A 16,007-nucleotide genomic window follows, 5' to 3' on the forward strand; every position below is an offset into this window, starting at 1 on the left:
CTCTGCATCCAGTTCCCTCAGTCATTGGATGAGGTTTCTAGCATGACAATTAGGGTGTTTGGCCATCCTATCACCAGAGTAGGTCAGTTCGGGCTGTCTCTCGACCATTGCCAGCAGTCTGTTGTGGGGTATTTTTGTGGATTTCTGTGGGCCTCTCTAGCACTATACTTCTTCCTATTCTCATGTGGTCTTCATTTATCATGGTCTCTTATTCCTTGTTCTCCCTCTTTGTTCTTGATTCAGCTGGAATCTCCCGTTCCCTTAAGCTCTCTTTCCCTCGACCCTTGCCCTTCATTACCCCCACTCACGTCCAGGTTGTTCATGTAGATCTCATCCATTTTTCTGTCATTGGGCAATCCATGTGTCTTTCTTGGGGTCCTGTTTTCTAGGTAGCCTCCCTGGAGTTGTGAGTAGCAGTCTAGTCATCTTTGTTTTATATCTAGTATCCTCCTATGAGTGAGTAAATACCATGTTTGTCTTTCGGAGTCTGGGTTACCTCACTCAGGATGATTTTTTCTAGATCCATCCATTTGCCTGCAAATCTCATGATGTCATTGTTTTTCTCTGCTGAGTAGTACTCCATTGTGTATATGTACCACATTTTATTTATCCATTCTTCAGTTGAAGGGTATCTAGGCTGTTTCCAGGTTCTGGCTATTATAAATAAAGCTGCTATGAACATAGCTGAGCAAGTGCCCTTGTGGTATGATTGAGCATTACTTGGGTATATGCCCAAGAGTGGTATAGCTGGGTCTTAAGGGAGATTGATTCCCAATTTTCTAAGAAAGCACCAATGAAAGCTTGTTAGAGTGCTCAGAGAAAGGTTATCTCAAGAGATCTCTGCTGTGGGATGTTCTGTATGGCAAATGTGTTGCTGATTGGTCAATAAATAAAACACTGATTGGCCATTGGCTAGGCAGGAAGTAAAGGCGGGACAAGGAGGAGAATAAAGCTGGGAAGTGGAAGGCTGAGGCAGAGAGACACTGCCAGCTGCCACAATGACAAACAGCATGTGGAGATGCAGGTAAGCCACGAGCTATGTAGCAAGGTATAGATTTATAGAAATGGATTAATTTAAGCTGTAAGAACAGTTAGCAAGAAGCCTGCCACGGCCATACAGTTTGTAACCAATATAAGCCTCTGTGTTTACTTGGTCGGGTCTGAGCGTCTGTGGGACTGGCAGGTGATAGAGATTTGTCCTGACTGTGGACCAGGCAGGAAAACTTTAGCTACAAATGGCACCCAACGAGTTGGCAAGAGTTTCCACCTAAAACCTGAGAAAAGATTCTAAACCGGAGCTAAAAACAGCTTCCTAATTGTCTCTCTCAAGTGAGCGGCAGCTGCCGGTTTGAGCTACTGGTGGGTTTCTGGCGAGCGTGCTTGACCTGCCTTATGGCGGGAATGAGGCCTCTCCAAGTGGCACATTAAGCTGCATGGTGGATTTAGCCTTTGCTAGTACAAAACAAAAAAAGAGGTTTTGGGGCTACAATCTGCTTGTATAAAACCATAGACCCACGATAGCTCCCAGAGATGGTGGTAAACTACCACCACCATGTTGGGAAGCTGAGGTGGGCAGAGCCAGCAGCCACAGCTGCTGCACTTTAAAGCAATAGATTCACAATAAGACAGATTCAGATGTAATAGTTTACAATGTGTGTAAAAGATACGTAGGCTTCAAAAAGACAAAAAAGGTGATATATACAGTTATATAAACAAATACATAGTTTTAAAAAAATAAAGTATTTAAAGAGACAGTAAAATTAATATAAAAATAAGCCACATAAAGATGAATATTACACAGAGAATCTGGATTGTGTTGTCTTTGGGATTCTTAACTGCAGAGAGATATTTGATTGTAAAGGAAGCTGAGTTAAACCAATATGTATATTTTAAAGATACCTTGACCTCAAAATTTGGATACAAGGATATGTTGCTTTGGAAAGGAGACTCTGCTTTTGTTCCCACAGAAAACCAAAGTCTATGGATTTGTTCCAGATTAAGATACATCAGGTTTGACCAGCCAAGACCCCCTGAAAGGTCTCCGATGACACCATGGCCCAGATGATTCAACATCCAGAATGGTTTGAAGGCAACTGGCTCAGACGATACACCCTCATGGACTATTCTATAATTCTAAAATTTTCTTTGTATTCGCATAAGATACAGCGCCCCCCTCCAGCAGGAAGTAGTAAGAGAAACTACGCCCAAATTCCCAAATTATATGTAATTTTACTTTGTTAAGGTTAAAACCTTCCTTTCTGAGAAATTAAAAAAAAAGGGGGAAGTGCTGTGGGATGTTCTGTATGGCAAATGTGTTGCTGATTGGTCAATAAATAAAACACTGATTGGCCATTGGCTAGGCAGGAAGTATAGGTGGGACAAGGAGGAGAATAAAGCTGGGAAGTGGAAGGCTGAGTCAGAGAGACACTGCCAGCTGCCACGATGACAAACAGCATGTGAAGATGCAGGTAAGCCACGAGCTATGTGGCAAGGTACAGATTTATAGAAATGGATTAATTTAAGCTGTAAGAACAGTTAGCAAGAAGCCTGCCACGGCCATACAGTTTGTAACCAATATAAGTCTCTGTGTTTACTTGGTCGGGTCTGAGCGTCTGTGGGACTGGCAGGTGAGAGAGATTTGTCCTGACTGTGTGCCAGGCAGGAAAACTCTAGCTAAAGATCTTAGCCTGGAGCTTTTTGCCTTAAGGCTGGGTAAGGTGAGTTCTTCCAAGTCTATGCAGAATGAATCTCCCAAGGCTGACGTCAGGGATACACTAGGGGTCATACAGAGCCATTATGAATCACTAGTGATGGCTTCCAGGAAAGTCCTGTAAGGAAGATGGCCCAAGGGCCTAGGAATAATTCTCTAATTCTCTCAGTCAGAATCACCCAATCAAAATATGAGTTATGACACTTTAGCTCTATGCAGTCAAATTCTATCTGTGGCTGCTCTCTTTAGGTCAACACTCACAGCAAGACACTCAGGTCTCAAAATACTTGAGTAAAGGTTGGATTTCTCTCTCCTTAAAACTGGGAGATACAGGAGGTCACGGGGCATTGCCTATATCTGTGGGTTGTTCATTTTATTGTTTTAAGGTTTTTATTATTGAGAGATTTTCTATTCATTTTGCATACCAACCACAGCTTGCCCTCTGCTCCCTCCTAACCCCCCAGCCTCCCCAAATCACCCCCCATTCCCACCTCCTCCAAGGCAAGGTCTCCCACTGGGGAGTCAGCAGAGCCTGGAACATTCAGGTGAGGCAGGTCCAAGCCCTTCCTCCCTGCACAAAGGCTGTGCAAAGTATCCCACATAGGCAGTAGACTCCAAAAACCAGCTCATGTACCAGGGACAGGTCCCAATTCCAGGGCTCCCTAAACATTTCAAGCTAAACAACTGTCTCACCTATCTAGAGGGCCTAGTCGGGTACCATGGTGACTCCTCAGCTATTGGTCCACAGTTTATGTATTTTTAATGGTTTTACTGGTCGTCTCTGTACATTTTCCCATCATGATCTCAATGTTCCTTGCTCATAGAATTTCTCCTCTCCCTCATCGATTGGGCTCCTGGAGCTCAGCCTGGCCCCTAGTTGTGGACCTCTACATCTGCTTCCATCAGTCACTGGATGAGGTTGTTCTTACTCTAAATATAGCATCTGGACAGTCCCTAGTAGCTCAGAAGTATTGAACACAAGATGACCATCGTTTATTCCTGGGGGAGTTCATGTGAGAAGTGATATTCTCCTCGGTTGTACAGAATGAGGATTTGGAGTTTACATGCTTGGGATTCTCTAGTGCTCTTCTGTATATGCTGGAATCTAACCACGGGGCTCTCATGCCAGTGAAAGAAGAGACTTTTCAGCAAGAATGAGAGCAAATGTCTGTCTGTATTATGAAAAGTGTACAGCAGGTGGCAGTATGAGGTCTGTCTGTAACAAAATCAATATATTGTGCTGAAATTTTAAGAAATGAAAATAAAGTGTTGCAATCAAAGAAAGTCAACACTGAGAGACTGTTTTACTCTGTCCCAGGCAAAAGCTAAAGGAGAGGATGAGTATCTTTCGAGAGTCACAGTCACTGATACTTCATGGAGGAGGAGAATGGTGAGAACCTTTACAAAATTTGAAGTCTAGACACATTTCTTCATTCAGTCAACACTCAGAATTTTCACTTCAGAGGAGGAAAAGGAGACTATCTCATTCAGACAAGACACAGGAGAACGCTGGTTTGTTTCTATCCCTTATCAAAAGTGGGGCCTTGCTGGTGAAAGTGAATCACTGAGAATGGCTTTTATAGGACATCCATTTCCTGTTCTCTCTCCGCTTCCTGACTGTGGATTATATTTGAGCAGTACCCTGCTTTCCCAGCACGGTGGACTGTACTCTCTCCTTTACCTGCAAAACAAAGTAAACCCCTCCTTAGTTTGTTTCCTATCATTCTGTCCCAACAATTAAAACAGTAATAATACAGCACCTTCGTAATGAAAACAAGAACAGCAGAAACTCCTAATCCCGTCTCCTAGGTTAGAAAGAAGGAAATATGACTCCTCTCCACTCATACTCATGGTTGTATTTGAAACTCCAAATTTTTTAGCGATTTTAGATCTTATAACAAAGTGTTTGATGGGTTTTGAATTTATTCATTTGCCAGATGAGAGGGGGGAATTTGGATTCACTCTTCAATGTGTAGAAATCAGTTTCCCACCACCATCAATTAAATACGGTTTTTTTTTTGTTATTGTTGTTGCTATTTCTCCAAAGTACATTTGGAAATCTTAGTCAAGATTTATGTGACTGTAAAGGAGTGGGCTTATTTCTTGGCCATTTATTCTGTTCTTTGGCCTCCATGTCTGTATAATGTTGACTCTAAGTTTATTTTATAGACAGTCTTTATTATGTGGAGGTATCTTGGTTTATATATGAGGAAGAATGTGATGTTTTGATTCATGAACATAGTGGTATTGACCAATTCACAGAAGTTAACATGTGCATGACGTTGAACTTTACCATAGATTCATTATCTACCCAGAGTGGAAGAATATGCTATTTGGACATTACTAGAAATATTCTGACTACTAGTATCTTCTCATCAAATTCGCACCAGTTAAACCCATTAGGTACAAACTCAGGGTCATTGATATACTTCCACATCACATTAAAGACAGGGATCAATTAAACAACCATTGCAACCATGAACTCACAGCAACTGAAGTTAACTGCAATGGACATGTGCAAGATTGGCCCTGTGAACAGTAGGCATGGAATGACGGGGCCTCACTGGACCTTACCACTTAATACTGAACAATTGGTTATTGACTGGTTGTGGGAGAAGTAGGGTCTTTGTCTTCAGTTGTGGAACCACTATTGAGCTTGCAAGACTCCAAAGGATATCACACAGACGGTCTTGGTTAAACTCAGGAATTTGACACACAAAATGAATGGGCAACAAAGAAGTTTAGTAGGGGTATTAGAAGGGGTGGAGGTAAAAGTGGTCCCTATGCACGATGTATATCATGTAACTGTACATATAAAATTTTAAAAATATAAATTTAATTAATAAAATAATAATGTTTTTTAGAAAGGAATTTGGGCTTACTTTGGAAGAGTTTGACCAATACTGAGTCCACACTTGAATATTCCACTTTTCTCTCTGTTGTCAATTTCTTTGTAGGTTGTGGTTTCTGCATTGTCTGTAATCAGTTCATTCTATTTTTTCTGTGTCACCATGTCTGCCTGATGTCCTTCTGCCAGGCTCTTGCAATGGGTTTTCTTTGCCATTAACTGAATCGTGAAATCTTTAAGAGTGTTATAAGAGATTTAAATCACTGAGTACGGCTAAAATTTACTGACTCCATCTGGGCATTGAATGACCCAAATAACAAACAGTACCAAAACTGCACTTTCATAATTAATATCTGCTTTCTAATTTCAGCATTGATGGTGGATTATTTTCAAGGCCATTATCTACTTATTTCCTGTTTTTAGCAAATGATTATCATAACACACATACAGACACATACATTGCTCTCTGGTTCAGGGCTTCAAGAGTGCCTATCTTAAGATCAAAGCTATGTGTCAGGTTAGAATATAAAAGCTGCTGACATAGGCAATCTATGGCAAGTAAAGTTGGTTGTTCCATAGTTTTTTAAACACTGGGTTAAACAAACAAACTGTGGTCACAGGAGGGTATCAACCTTAAAACTTAAGTGACTTCAAGATGTATTATTAACTCTGGCTTTGGGGTTCAGAAAAAGTTCCAGTCTCTTTGAATTTAAGAATTTTTTCACTGTAGTCTTACTCTATAAAACAAGTCTTCCACTCAAGAATTGGACACCTTGACAGGTAAGTCACAAAGAAACTGTCACCAAAAAATGTACTATGATCCTGAGGAGACAGGTTTGGAGGGAAACATGAAAAATAAAATTACATTAATTAATTTGAGATCCATTTTTTTTTTATCTGAACCTTTTCCTAAGAGAAGATCAGAAGATCTGAAGAAGTGGATAAGACAAGATGGAAGCAGGATACAGGAGAGTAGGGGAGGGAGAATATGTAAACAACACATTATACATGTGTATGAAACTGTCAAGAATAATGGCAAAAAAAGGGAATGGCTATCATGCAAAAACAAAAGACAGTAAATGCCAGTAACAAATTGGAAAAAGAGGAATATTTACATGCTTCATGTTGTCACTTAAATTCATTCAGTTGCTATGAAAACAAGCTTGGAATTTCCTTAAAATATTGAAAGTAGGACTAGAATTTGAACTAAATATAGCACTCCTGGTGCTCACCTAATGAATTCTAAGTCAACACACCACAAAGCTAGTTACACATCCATTTTTATCACCACAGTATTCACAAAAGAGAAGATATGAAACAAGCCTAAATGCCCATCGACTGATAAATGGATAAAGAAAACATGGGAACCCATGGTAGAGCTGGAGGGGTTGGAGGAGCCAGAGTGTTTGAGGACACTGGGGTAACATGGCCCCTAGAACCAATTAAGCAAGGCTCTGTGTCTCACAGAGCCTGAAACAGCAGAGACTGCATGGGTCTATGTGTGCTAAGTCCTCTATGGATATGTTGTGGGTGTTTAGCTTGGGATTTTTGTGAAACTCCCAACATTGGGAATAGAAATGTTTCTGATTCCTTTGCCAGCTGTTGGGACCCTTTTGATCCTACTGGGTTTCCTCATCCAGACTTGAAATGAGGTTTGTGCCTAGTCTGTTTTCAGTTGATATCTTTGGAAGCCTGCAGGAGGAGAGGCTTGAATCACCTCTACTAAATGACCAGGCTCTGCTGATTCCCCATGGGAGGGAGACCTTACCTTGTTTGAGGAGGGAATCGGGGGTTGGGGGGGATGTTGGATGTGCAGGAGAAGGGAAGAGACGCGGATATGTGGTTGGTATATAAAATGAATTAAAAATTCCTTAATAAAAAATGAAATAAATAAATGTATTTAAGATGATGTAAAGGCTATGTAGAGAGAAATCATAAAATAGTTCACATTAGGACTTTGCTTGTAAAAGTAATGATTTCAAAGCCATGTCAATAATATCCTGCCAATGAGTTGTTCTAACAGTGGTATATAAGTGACAATCTTTCCCATATTAAGAGAATCGCGGAATGGACATATGGTGAAAACTGAAGTTCCCAAAGCTTGCAAGAAGAGTTTCAGAAAATCATTTGAATAAAGTAACTTATTTTTTATTCTGGTGGTTTCTTTCTGCTGATGTTTATTGTAATTGAGTGAAGTTCTTTGCTCTCAAAAGAAAAGAACCTGAAATTTGTAATGTTGATGGGAACATAGTAATTTAAAGTAATAGAAAGTTACATGAAAGTAAGACAAAGCAGAATAAGTACATAGATTAGGGGAGAACCCTAGTTGATGGTACAGGATGTTCCCCATGTCATTAGGTGAGGAGAAAGGAGGCACTGGTCAGCAAAAGTCCACAGTAAGATGTAAGGGACTAACTCTGATTGGTGGGAAAGTACTCTCCATCCCAATAAAGAGACAGTTATTTCCCTTGCACTCAATTCACATTGACCCCCAGTCAGTGCTCCAACATGAGCACTGTATTTTCTTACAAATCCACCCTGAATCCCCATACTTAGTGTCTAGTCCATGACCCTGCAAAGTATGTGCTGCTGTACTTCCCATTCATAGTCCATTTCTGAGTTGATCCTGTCTACAGCTGTGACAAGCATCAAACACCAGTATTCCAAGGACCACAAGGACCAAGCCTGCCATCCCCATTCTGATCAGATTCTCCACTGTGTGATGATCCTGTGTCTCTGAGTCTGTGGTTGTGGAGAAAGAATGAAGGGAAGAAGAAAATCACCCGAGGAAGATCAGATACCAAAACCCTCAGAAAAGCTGTATGAGTGAGAATTTGTACTCACCTGTCTTTGGTTTGGACATGTTTTGTGATATAGTGATGTTCTCATCAGTTCCTAGGTACAGAAGAGAAGGTACACACTTAATGAAATACTTAAGAGAGCAGAGTGTCTTCTCTGAAGTCAACATTCATGTTACCTGCAATTTTCATTTCGTATAATTGCATATTAGGCAAATCACAAAACTTCAGAAGGATCCAGTATCAATCCTTTCCCTAGGGTGCCATGATTCCTTCTGGATTCTTCACACACATCAAGCTGTTTGAGTTCATACTTCAGAGTAAGACACTTGAGCATGAAGTTTATATCAAGAACTAAGTATTGGTGAAGAAAATCACCTCCCATTTCCAATTCAGAATTAAGGAATCCTTCCTGTGGTTTATGTTCAGTCTGGGGTATGGGAACATGCAACTAAATTCATGAAGGAGGAATTGTGTGTGAGGTCCATACTGAGTCTTTGTGTTCACTACCTGTTACTCACACAACCATGCAATGTAAGACTGACTCCTTTCACTCCTAGACATTTTACCCACTTGTCACCCAGCAGGAAGGCACATTGTATAGGATTAAATGCAAGAAATCCAAACTTCAACTGTGTTCCCTACTCTGAAGATAAAATGCATGAACTGAAAGGAAGGAGCCCTGGCCTGTTGCATACACGTGCACAATGTCAACATCACAGTGTCAGATAGGGCAGGACAATTGCAGAAGTGGTTTCTCTGTATGAGGAAGACACAGATAAGGTCAGAACTAAAAGGAACTTAACATATAGGCCACGGCTTTCCAATTTACAGTAGTGGAAACTGAAAATCCCAAAGGAGAGGAGCTTTTACATGTGTCTGTCCCTCTCAGAAGGGAATCCATCTATCCCACATTTAGATTGGTCCCTGGACCAATCCTGCAACAGAGTTCTAGTTTAGACCTCTATGGTCCGACTCCAGGGTGTGAAAGGAGGTTCTGACCCATTGTGGTTGATACTGTCCTTGAGGTATTGGTTCCGGATTCTATACAAAAGCAGGCTGATCAAGCCATGAGTAGAAAACCAGTGAGCAGCACTCATCCTAAGATATCTGTAATAACACCTGCCTCCAGGGTCCTGACCTGTTTGAGTTCCAGTCCTGACTTCTTTAAGGATTAACAGTGCTGTGAATATGTAAGTCAAATAAACCTTTTCCTCCACAACTTGATGGTGATATTTCATTTCAACACTAGAAACCCTAACTAAGATAATTCACCCCCCATTCTTTCCTTTCATTGTCAAGGGCTCTCCCCTCTGAGCAATAGATGCCAAGAGCTCCCTTCAGCCATCATGACTGGAACCATCCTCAGGCCAGCAGAGCTAGTGATAAAGGGTTCTCATGATGAAAACAGTGGAGTGAATGAGACTTACTCACCTGAGACAAATATCTCTAGAGGGTTACTGGCCACTGACCACATATGTGGTCTACTTTTGAAGTATCCATAATATCTAAAGGGTCCCCTCTTGTTGGATGTCACAGGGATCTCAGGAAACAGAGTCTGGGACTGTCCAGTGTGTGTGTGTACTGAGTCTTGAGGAACCTGGAGAAATTCTGTTCTTCCCCAGTTTCAATGAACCAATCATATTTTTTTGATGAGACACATTGGAGGGTCCCACCTGAGGTATCAATAGGGCTGGGCCATAATGACAGAGTAGGTTTACCTTCGAGGACCCTTAGTGCAAACAGGACATGGTCTGTTAAATGATACGTTGGCACCAGCAGTTGGACTGTAGGTAAAAGCATTTGGAAGATATATTTCCTGAGGGAAAATGTAGAGGACATGATGTACTTGATCTCACAAGTAACATGGCAGATATCAGGAAAGTTATTCATGCAGTGTGTCTCCTCAACTGATGGAATAAATACCTGTTTTCTATCAAGAGAGCTGGGAATGGATGTTGTTAATAACCAGGGGACCATCTATCTGTAGCTCCAGGCATCACGTGAATACCCTAGAATGATTATCCCAGACTCTGTCTCCCTAGACTTTTTCATTAGCTCTCAGTTAATAAAGCCCATTCTTAGGCAAGATGTGCTATACACTTTATAGCCTGCTGACATCTACTCTATGTCAGTCATTGACCACACTAGATTAAAGGCCCTTTAGCTATAGAACCCATTTTCATGGTCACATTTGAGTTGAGTTTTGATGCAATTAATCCTAGTTGTTCACAGGATTTTCTATTACACCAGCAATCATTTTTCCGAATTTATACTGTGTTTAAACTTGCTTACAATCAACCACATGGTGTCATACATTTTAGAAGTGTAAGCAGCAACTATTATGTTAGTGTGATCAAACTTTTCCTTGTTATTGCATGTGGGTCATATTCTCCCAAGCAGCAGAGCTATCAGGGACACACACACAGAAAATGTGAAGACTGTGACACTTAGTGTCCACAGACCTGTCACCACCAGCTCCAGGGAGTCACTGTGCTGTGTCCACCCAGCAGAGTTATAACAGAAACAGTGATATCCTCCTGCATTATACTCTGTCATGAAAGGAATGATAAGCTTGGCCTTGTGATCAGGCACTGGTGCAGTCGATCTGCCCCAGGGTGCTGGACTTCCTTCTTTATACAGAAAATACATTTGAGTGTTCATGGTTCCCTCACACCAGATTGTCACAGGATTCCCTGAGGTGATCACAGAGCCTGGCTCAGCCCAGATGCTGGGTTTCTACAAAGTCCTACAAAGAAGTAGGTGGGAGAGATGTGGGAATTTAAACAGTTTCACAGTGAATATGATACTTGGACTTGACCCTTGAATAACAGCGCATATGGAGCCCTCTGAAGACCCTTTTATCTCCTCACCCTCCCAAGCTCCCTTCTCAGAACACCCCTCAGTACTTTCTGTGTCTTGACTCCCACAGTCTGTATTCTGTATAAGTGGGCTCAGGAACCATTCTTTCCCTGTACTTATCACACATTAATGTCTCCTGGGGAAACCTGTTTCAGGTTCAGTGTCTTTCAATAGAGAGCCTGGGGCTTCCTCACCTGAGACTAGAATCTCCAGGATGTCACTGCCTTCTGACCACACTTGAGGTTTGCTTGTGTTATAGCCATAGCATCTGAAACTCCATCTTTGGCTGGAGGTCGTGAGATGCACTTGGAACCTGGCAGAAGACAGCCCAGTACGTACATTCTGTGAGCCCATTGAGCTGGAAAACTTCTGATTGTTCTTAATTAAACTGAACCCGTTGTATCTCTGATTTGAGGTACATGAGAGGGTCACAGACTGTCCTATGGTTACAACAGGGCTGTTCAGGACTGTCAGTCTGGGTTTGATGGAGACTCCTAGAAGAGATAAACATGGAAAATTAAATGGGCTCACACAGTCTGCATTGTACCCTGAAAGGCTGATGAGTGGGAATACATTCAGAGCAGACATTTTAAGAGTCATGTCTTGGGATACGATTCCTGAGTATTGTACAAATACTCACCTGTCACCACCAGCTCCAGGGTATCACTGCGCTCTGACCACCCTGCAGAGTTGTAGGAGTAACAGTGATATTTCCCTGCATGCAGTGTTGTCATAGACGGGATGGTGAATTTTGCCTTATTCTTGTCATTCTTTTGGGTTAGTCTGTCCCCAGGTTCTAGGTTTCCCTCTTTATGTAGCACATACATTTGGGTTTCTCTGGTCCCCTCACACCAGATGGTGACAGGACTCCCTAAGGTGATCAGAGTGCCTGGCTCAGCCCAGATGGTGGGTTTGTGGAGGGTCCCTGCAAAGTAGAAAAAAAAAAGAGACACATCTCTTAGGATACTTGTGCAAAGGTTACACTTGAAAATGACACTTAAGCTGATTGGTAAAGGCAGAGGGACACATAAAGACCCAATCTTTTCATGAACTCCTAAGTATCACTGTTATTATCCACACTTGTCTCCCACATTCTGTGAAATTGGACGTAGGAGCTTGAGTTCATTAGCCCACCATATATCAGATCCTTCTTTATGATCCTTAGTCAAATCAATTATTATTCAGAGAAAAGTTTTGGGTTTCCTTACCTGAGATTAGGAGCTCTAGATGGTTACTGGGCACTGACCACAGCTGGGGGCTGTTCCAGTAATAGCCATAGCATGTGAAAATCCATCTCTTTTGGGGATTCACAGGACCCACAGTGAACAGCGCCCAGAAGTCCCTGTAGTATGTATACTGTGAGTCCATGTGCCTGGAGAATTTCTCATCTTCCATAATTAGAATGAACCTGTTATATCCATGCTGTGAGAAACACTTAATGGTCACATACCCTCCTGTGGTCACCACAGGGCTATGCTGGGCTGACAAGGAAACTTTGCTTGGATAGACTCCTAGGAGAGAAGAGGAAACTTGCGAAGTTTAACCGTTAAAGAATACATTAGCCACTCTTAATGAATTTGATAAAGGGACCTCAAAGTGAATGTAGTCCCTTTTTCAAAGCAGGTCCTGAGATTAGGGATGAATCCTCTCACCTGTCACCACCAGCTCCAAGGTGTCACTGTTTTGTGACCACCCAGCAGAGTTGTAACAGTAACAGTGATATTTCCCTGCATGCATTTTTGTCACAGAAGGGATAGTGAATTTTGCCTTATTGTTGAGATCCTTTTGGGTCTGTCTGTCCCAGGGTTCTGGACTTCCCTCTTTATGTAGCACATATATTTGGGTTTCTCTGGTCCCCTCACACCAGATGGTGACAGGACTCTCTAATGTGATCAGAGTGCCTGGCTCAGCCCAGATGGTGGGTTTGTGGAGGGTCCCTGCAAAGAACAAGAAAAAAATGTTTCTTTGCTAAGACAGTTGTACCAAGAAGTACACACTTGCAAATGATAGTAATGCTGATCTGCAGCAGCAGAAGGACACATAAAAAACAAATTCTTCCCTGGACCTAACAGCTTCTACTTTTAATGTCCATCCTGGTTTTTGAACCTTAATCACAGCTATATCCCGAGTTCTGTGACATTGGGCTCAGGATCATGAGCTCACCAACCCACCACATATGAGGTCCTTCCCTGTGACCTCATATCTAGCCAATTGTCATTCAAAGCAAAATCTAAAGCTCCCTTACCTGAGACCAGGAGTTCTAGGCTGTTACTGGGTAGTGACCACAGCTGTAAGTTGTTCAGGTAATAGCCATAGCATGTGAATCTCCATCTCTGTTGTGAAGTCACAGGACCCACTGTGAACAGGGCCTGGAATACACCAGTGTATGTGTTCTGTGAGGCCATGCGCATGGAAAAATTTTGATCTTCCTTCACTAGAATGAAACTGTTATATTCTTCTTGTGAGGAGCACTGAAGAGTCACATAACCTCCTGAGGTCACCACAGGGCTGGGCAGGGATGAAAGGGTGACTTTGCTGGAGTAGACTCCTAGGAGAGAAGAGGAAACATCCTAAGTGGACTTATATTGCTAACATGGTCACCCCTGTTCCAGAATTGTCAAAGGGACCCCACAGGGAATATATTCATTTCCTCAAGACAAATCCTAGTGTTGGGGAAGGGTCTTTTCACCTGTCACCATGAGCTCCAGGGTATCACTGTGTTCTGATGTACCAGCCGGGCTTTTATAATAACACTGATATTGGCCTGCATCATGACTTCTAATGGATGAGATAAAGATTTTGTTCTTTTTTTCAGTGTCTTCATGAGCTGTTGGTATCTGGGAATCTGGGTTTCCTCCTTTATAGAAATGATATTCCTGGGCATCTAAGGGGCCTTCACAAATTAGAGTTACCTGCTCCCCAGTGGTTACCACATTACTTGGTACAGCTCTGAGTGTGGGTTTAGAGAGGCCCCCTGAAAACAAAACAAAAGCAAACAACAACAACAAAAAAAAATGGAAGTTTGGTCAGAAGACATTCTGTTTAATTCCATGCTCTCAGTTGCAGGACCTTGCAGACAACACCAGCAACAGCCCACAACATCTCTTCTCCATCTCTTTTCTTCACAGGTGACCTTTGATCCACACTGAGAATGTACACTTTATAAAAGCTGGGAAGACACTTACCTGCCAGCACTGGGTTCCTGGGGCCCACAATCAGTCCTGCAAGAGAGTTACCTGTGAGTGTATGTACTTGAAGCCTGAGCAGGACTTCCACTTCCAGATCCCTTCTGAGCTACTGAGACACCCTTGATGATTTACTGCTCAACTATGAGGTAGACTACTTCTCAGAACAGAATTCTCTCTCCACAACTTCATTTCTCACCAAGACAAAGCAGAACTGTGAGGTTGGGGTTCATATCATCTTCCAGTTGCCAAAAGTTGGCAGATGGCTCGTCCTCTTGACAAAAGAACAGACACAAAGTATATTGCCTGTGCAGTATGGTGCTTCCTTGTCATGAGTATGTTATACAGGCAGTCCTTGCAAAAACAGGAACTGCTTTTTCTAGGCAAGTGGCTTTTGTTTTCCCACTGCTGTGAAGGGTGTAGCTCCAAAACATGTGGTCTCTCTGTTCCTGTGGGTTTCGTTACTTTCGGTTTTAGTTTCTGACACATAGCTTCCTGAAACTCAGGCAGTTCTCAGTCTTCTCCCCTTGCTCAGTCAGCTTCCTGTGAGATTGGTTTACAAACCCATATCTGATTTTGGTATCTTCTTGCAGAGTGTCTCCCATATACCATCTACATTTGCTTGGATGGTCCTCTTCACCAAAGACCAGGACTTAACAAGAAATAATCCTGGTATCTTCCTGAATCAACACCTTCAGCTGAGGGGGCTCAGAGCTGATCTTTTCCTGTCAGAGTTTCTGCTTGGTTCTCTAACATTCAATCATATCAATTCAGCCAGACCACACTCATAATGCTGTAGGTTCCTTTTCATGGCCAGCTTCCTACCCAGCCCTAGATATACTTTGGGTAGTTTGTGGGAAATTTTCTTGGGGATACATAAATACTGAATGACTACTTCCCCAAGGAGGTAGATCAATGACAGAGACAAAGACATGATTCTATCCGAGTCAAGTGGGTGAAACAATGAGTTTTATAAGTGTTCCTTAGAGGGATATGAGCAAACATTTTCAAATTTAGTTGTTTTTTTTTGAGTCAGGGTCTCACAGTTTACCTCTGGATGTTCTTGAACTCACTCTGTAGAAAAGATGGACCTTGCACTCAAGAAACCTGAAGTAAGAATTCCCACAAGCTATACCTGGTTTGACACTGGAGTGTTAGCATCTAGCCTTGATCTGCCTTTTGTGATTGTTAACTCTGTCTCCATACCTTGTGTTTGAAGTTTAGTCTGAGAGTTTTCCTGGGGGATCTAAGCCTATACACACTTAGTAACAAAACAACAACAACAACAAAACCTATGGTAAAACTGAGAATTTGCATTTGGCATTATCCCTCTTGGGGGCTTAGAACAAAGACTTTGGTATATGAAATTGGCTTGCTAAAGGTATGATCTGGAAAACAATAAATGATCCTTTACTTACCAATGATTGTATAGTCCATAGAAGTGAATCCATCCTACAGCTAGAAAAGGATAAAAATTCATCCTTGATGTGCCTCTGTACAACTTTTCACATATCTGCCTGAACTCAATATACAAGATATTAATGCACAATGTGGAGCTTAAAGAAGGACAAAGGATTCCAGACATCTCTGAGGACTGAAGGAAA

General features: G+C 41.9%; 1 protein-coding gene across 1 annotated transcript; it reads right to left on the reverse strand.

Moving 5' to 3' along the window:
- Positions 1-7,732: 7,732 nt before the first annotated feature.
- LOC128124186 (leukocyte immunoglobulin-like receptor subfamily A member 6) lies at positions 7,733-15,840 on the reverse strand. The gene is made up of 9 exons (XM_052760380.1): positions 15,822-15,840; positions 14,603-14,677; positions 13,464-13,766; positions 12,871-13,155; positions 12,427-12,729; positions 11,859-12,143; positions 11,413-11,712; positions 8,403-8,453; positions 7,733-8,300 (listed from the first exon to the last, which is right to left on the reverse strand). The coding sequence occupies exons 1-9, from the start codon at positions 15,838-15,840 to the stop codon at positions 8,161-8,163; spliced, it is 1,761 nt and encodes a 586-aa protein (XP_052616340.1). The 3' UTR covers positions 7,733-8,160.
- Between the last annotated feature and the right edge of the window lie 167 nt (positions 15,841-16,007).

Source organism: Peromyscus californicus, unplaced genomic scaffold (assembly GCF_007827085.1).
Source record: "Peromyscus californicus insignis strain IS unplaced genomic scaffold, ASM782708v3 Scaffold_4__1_contigs__length_199733344, whole genome shotgun sequence".
Lineage (NCBI taxonomy): Eukaryota > Metazoa > Chordata > Mammalia > Rodentia > Cricetidae > Peromyscus > Peromyscus californicus.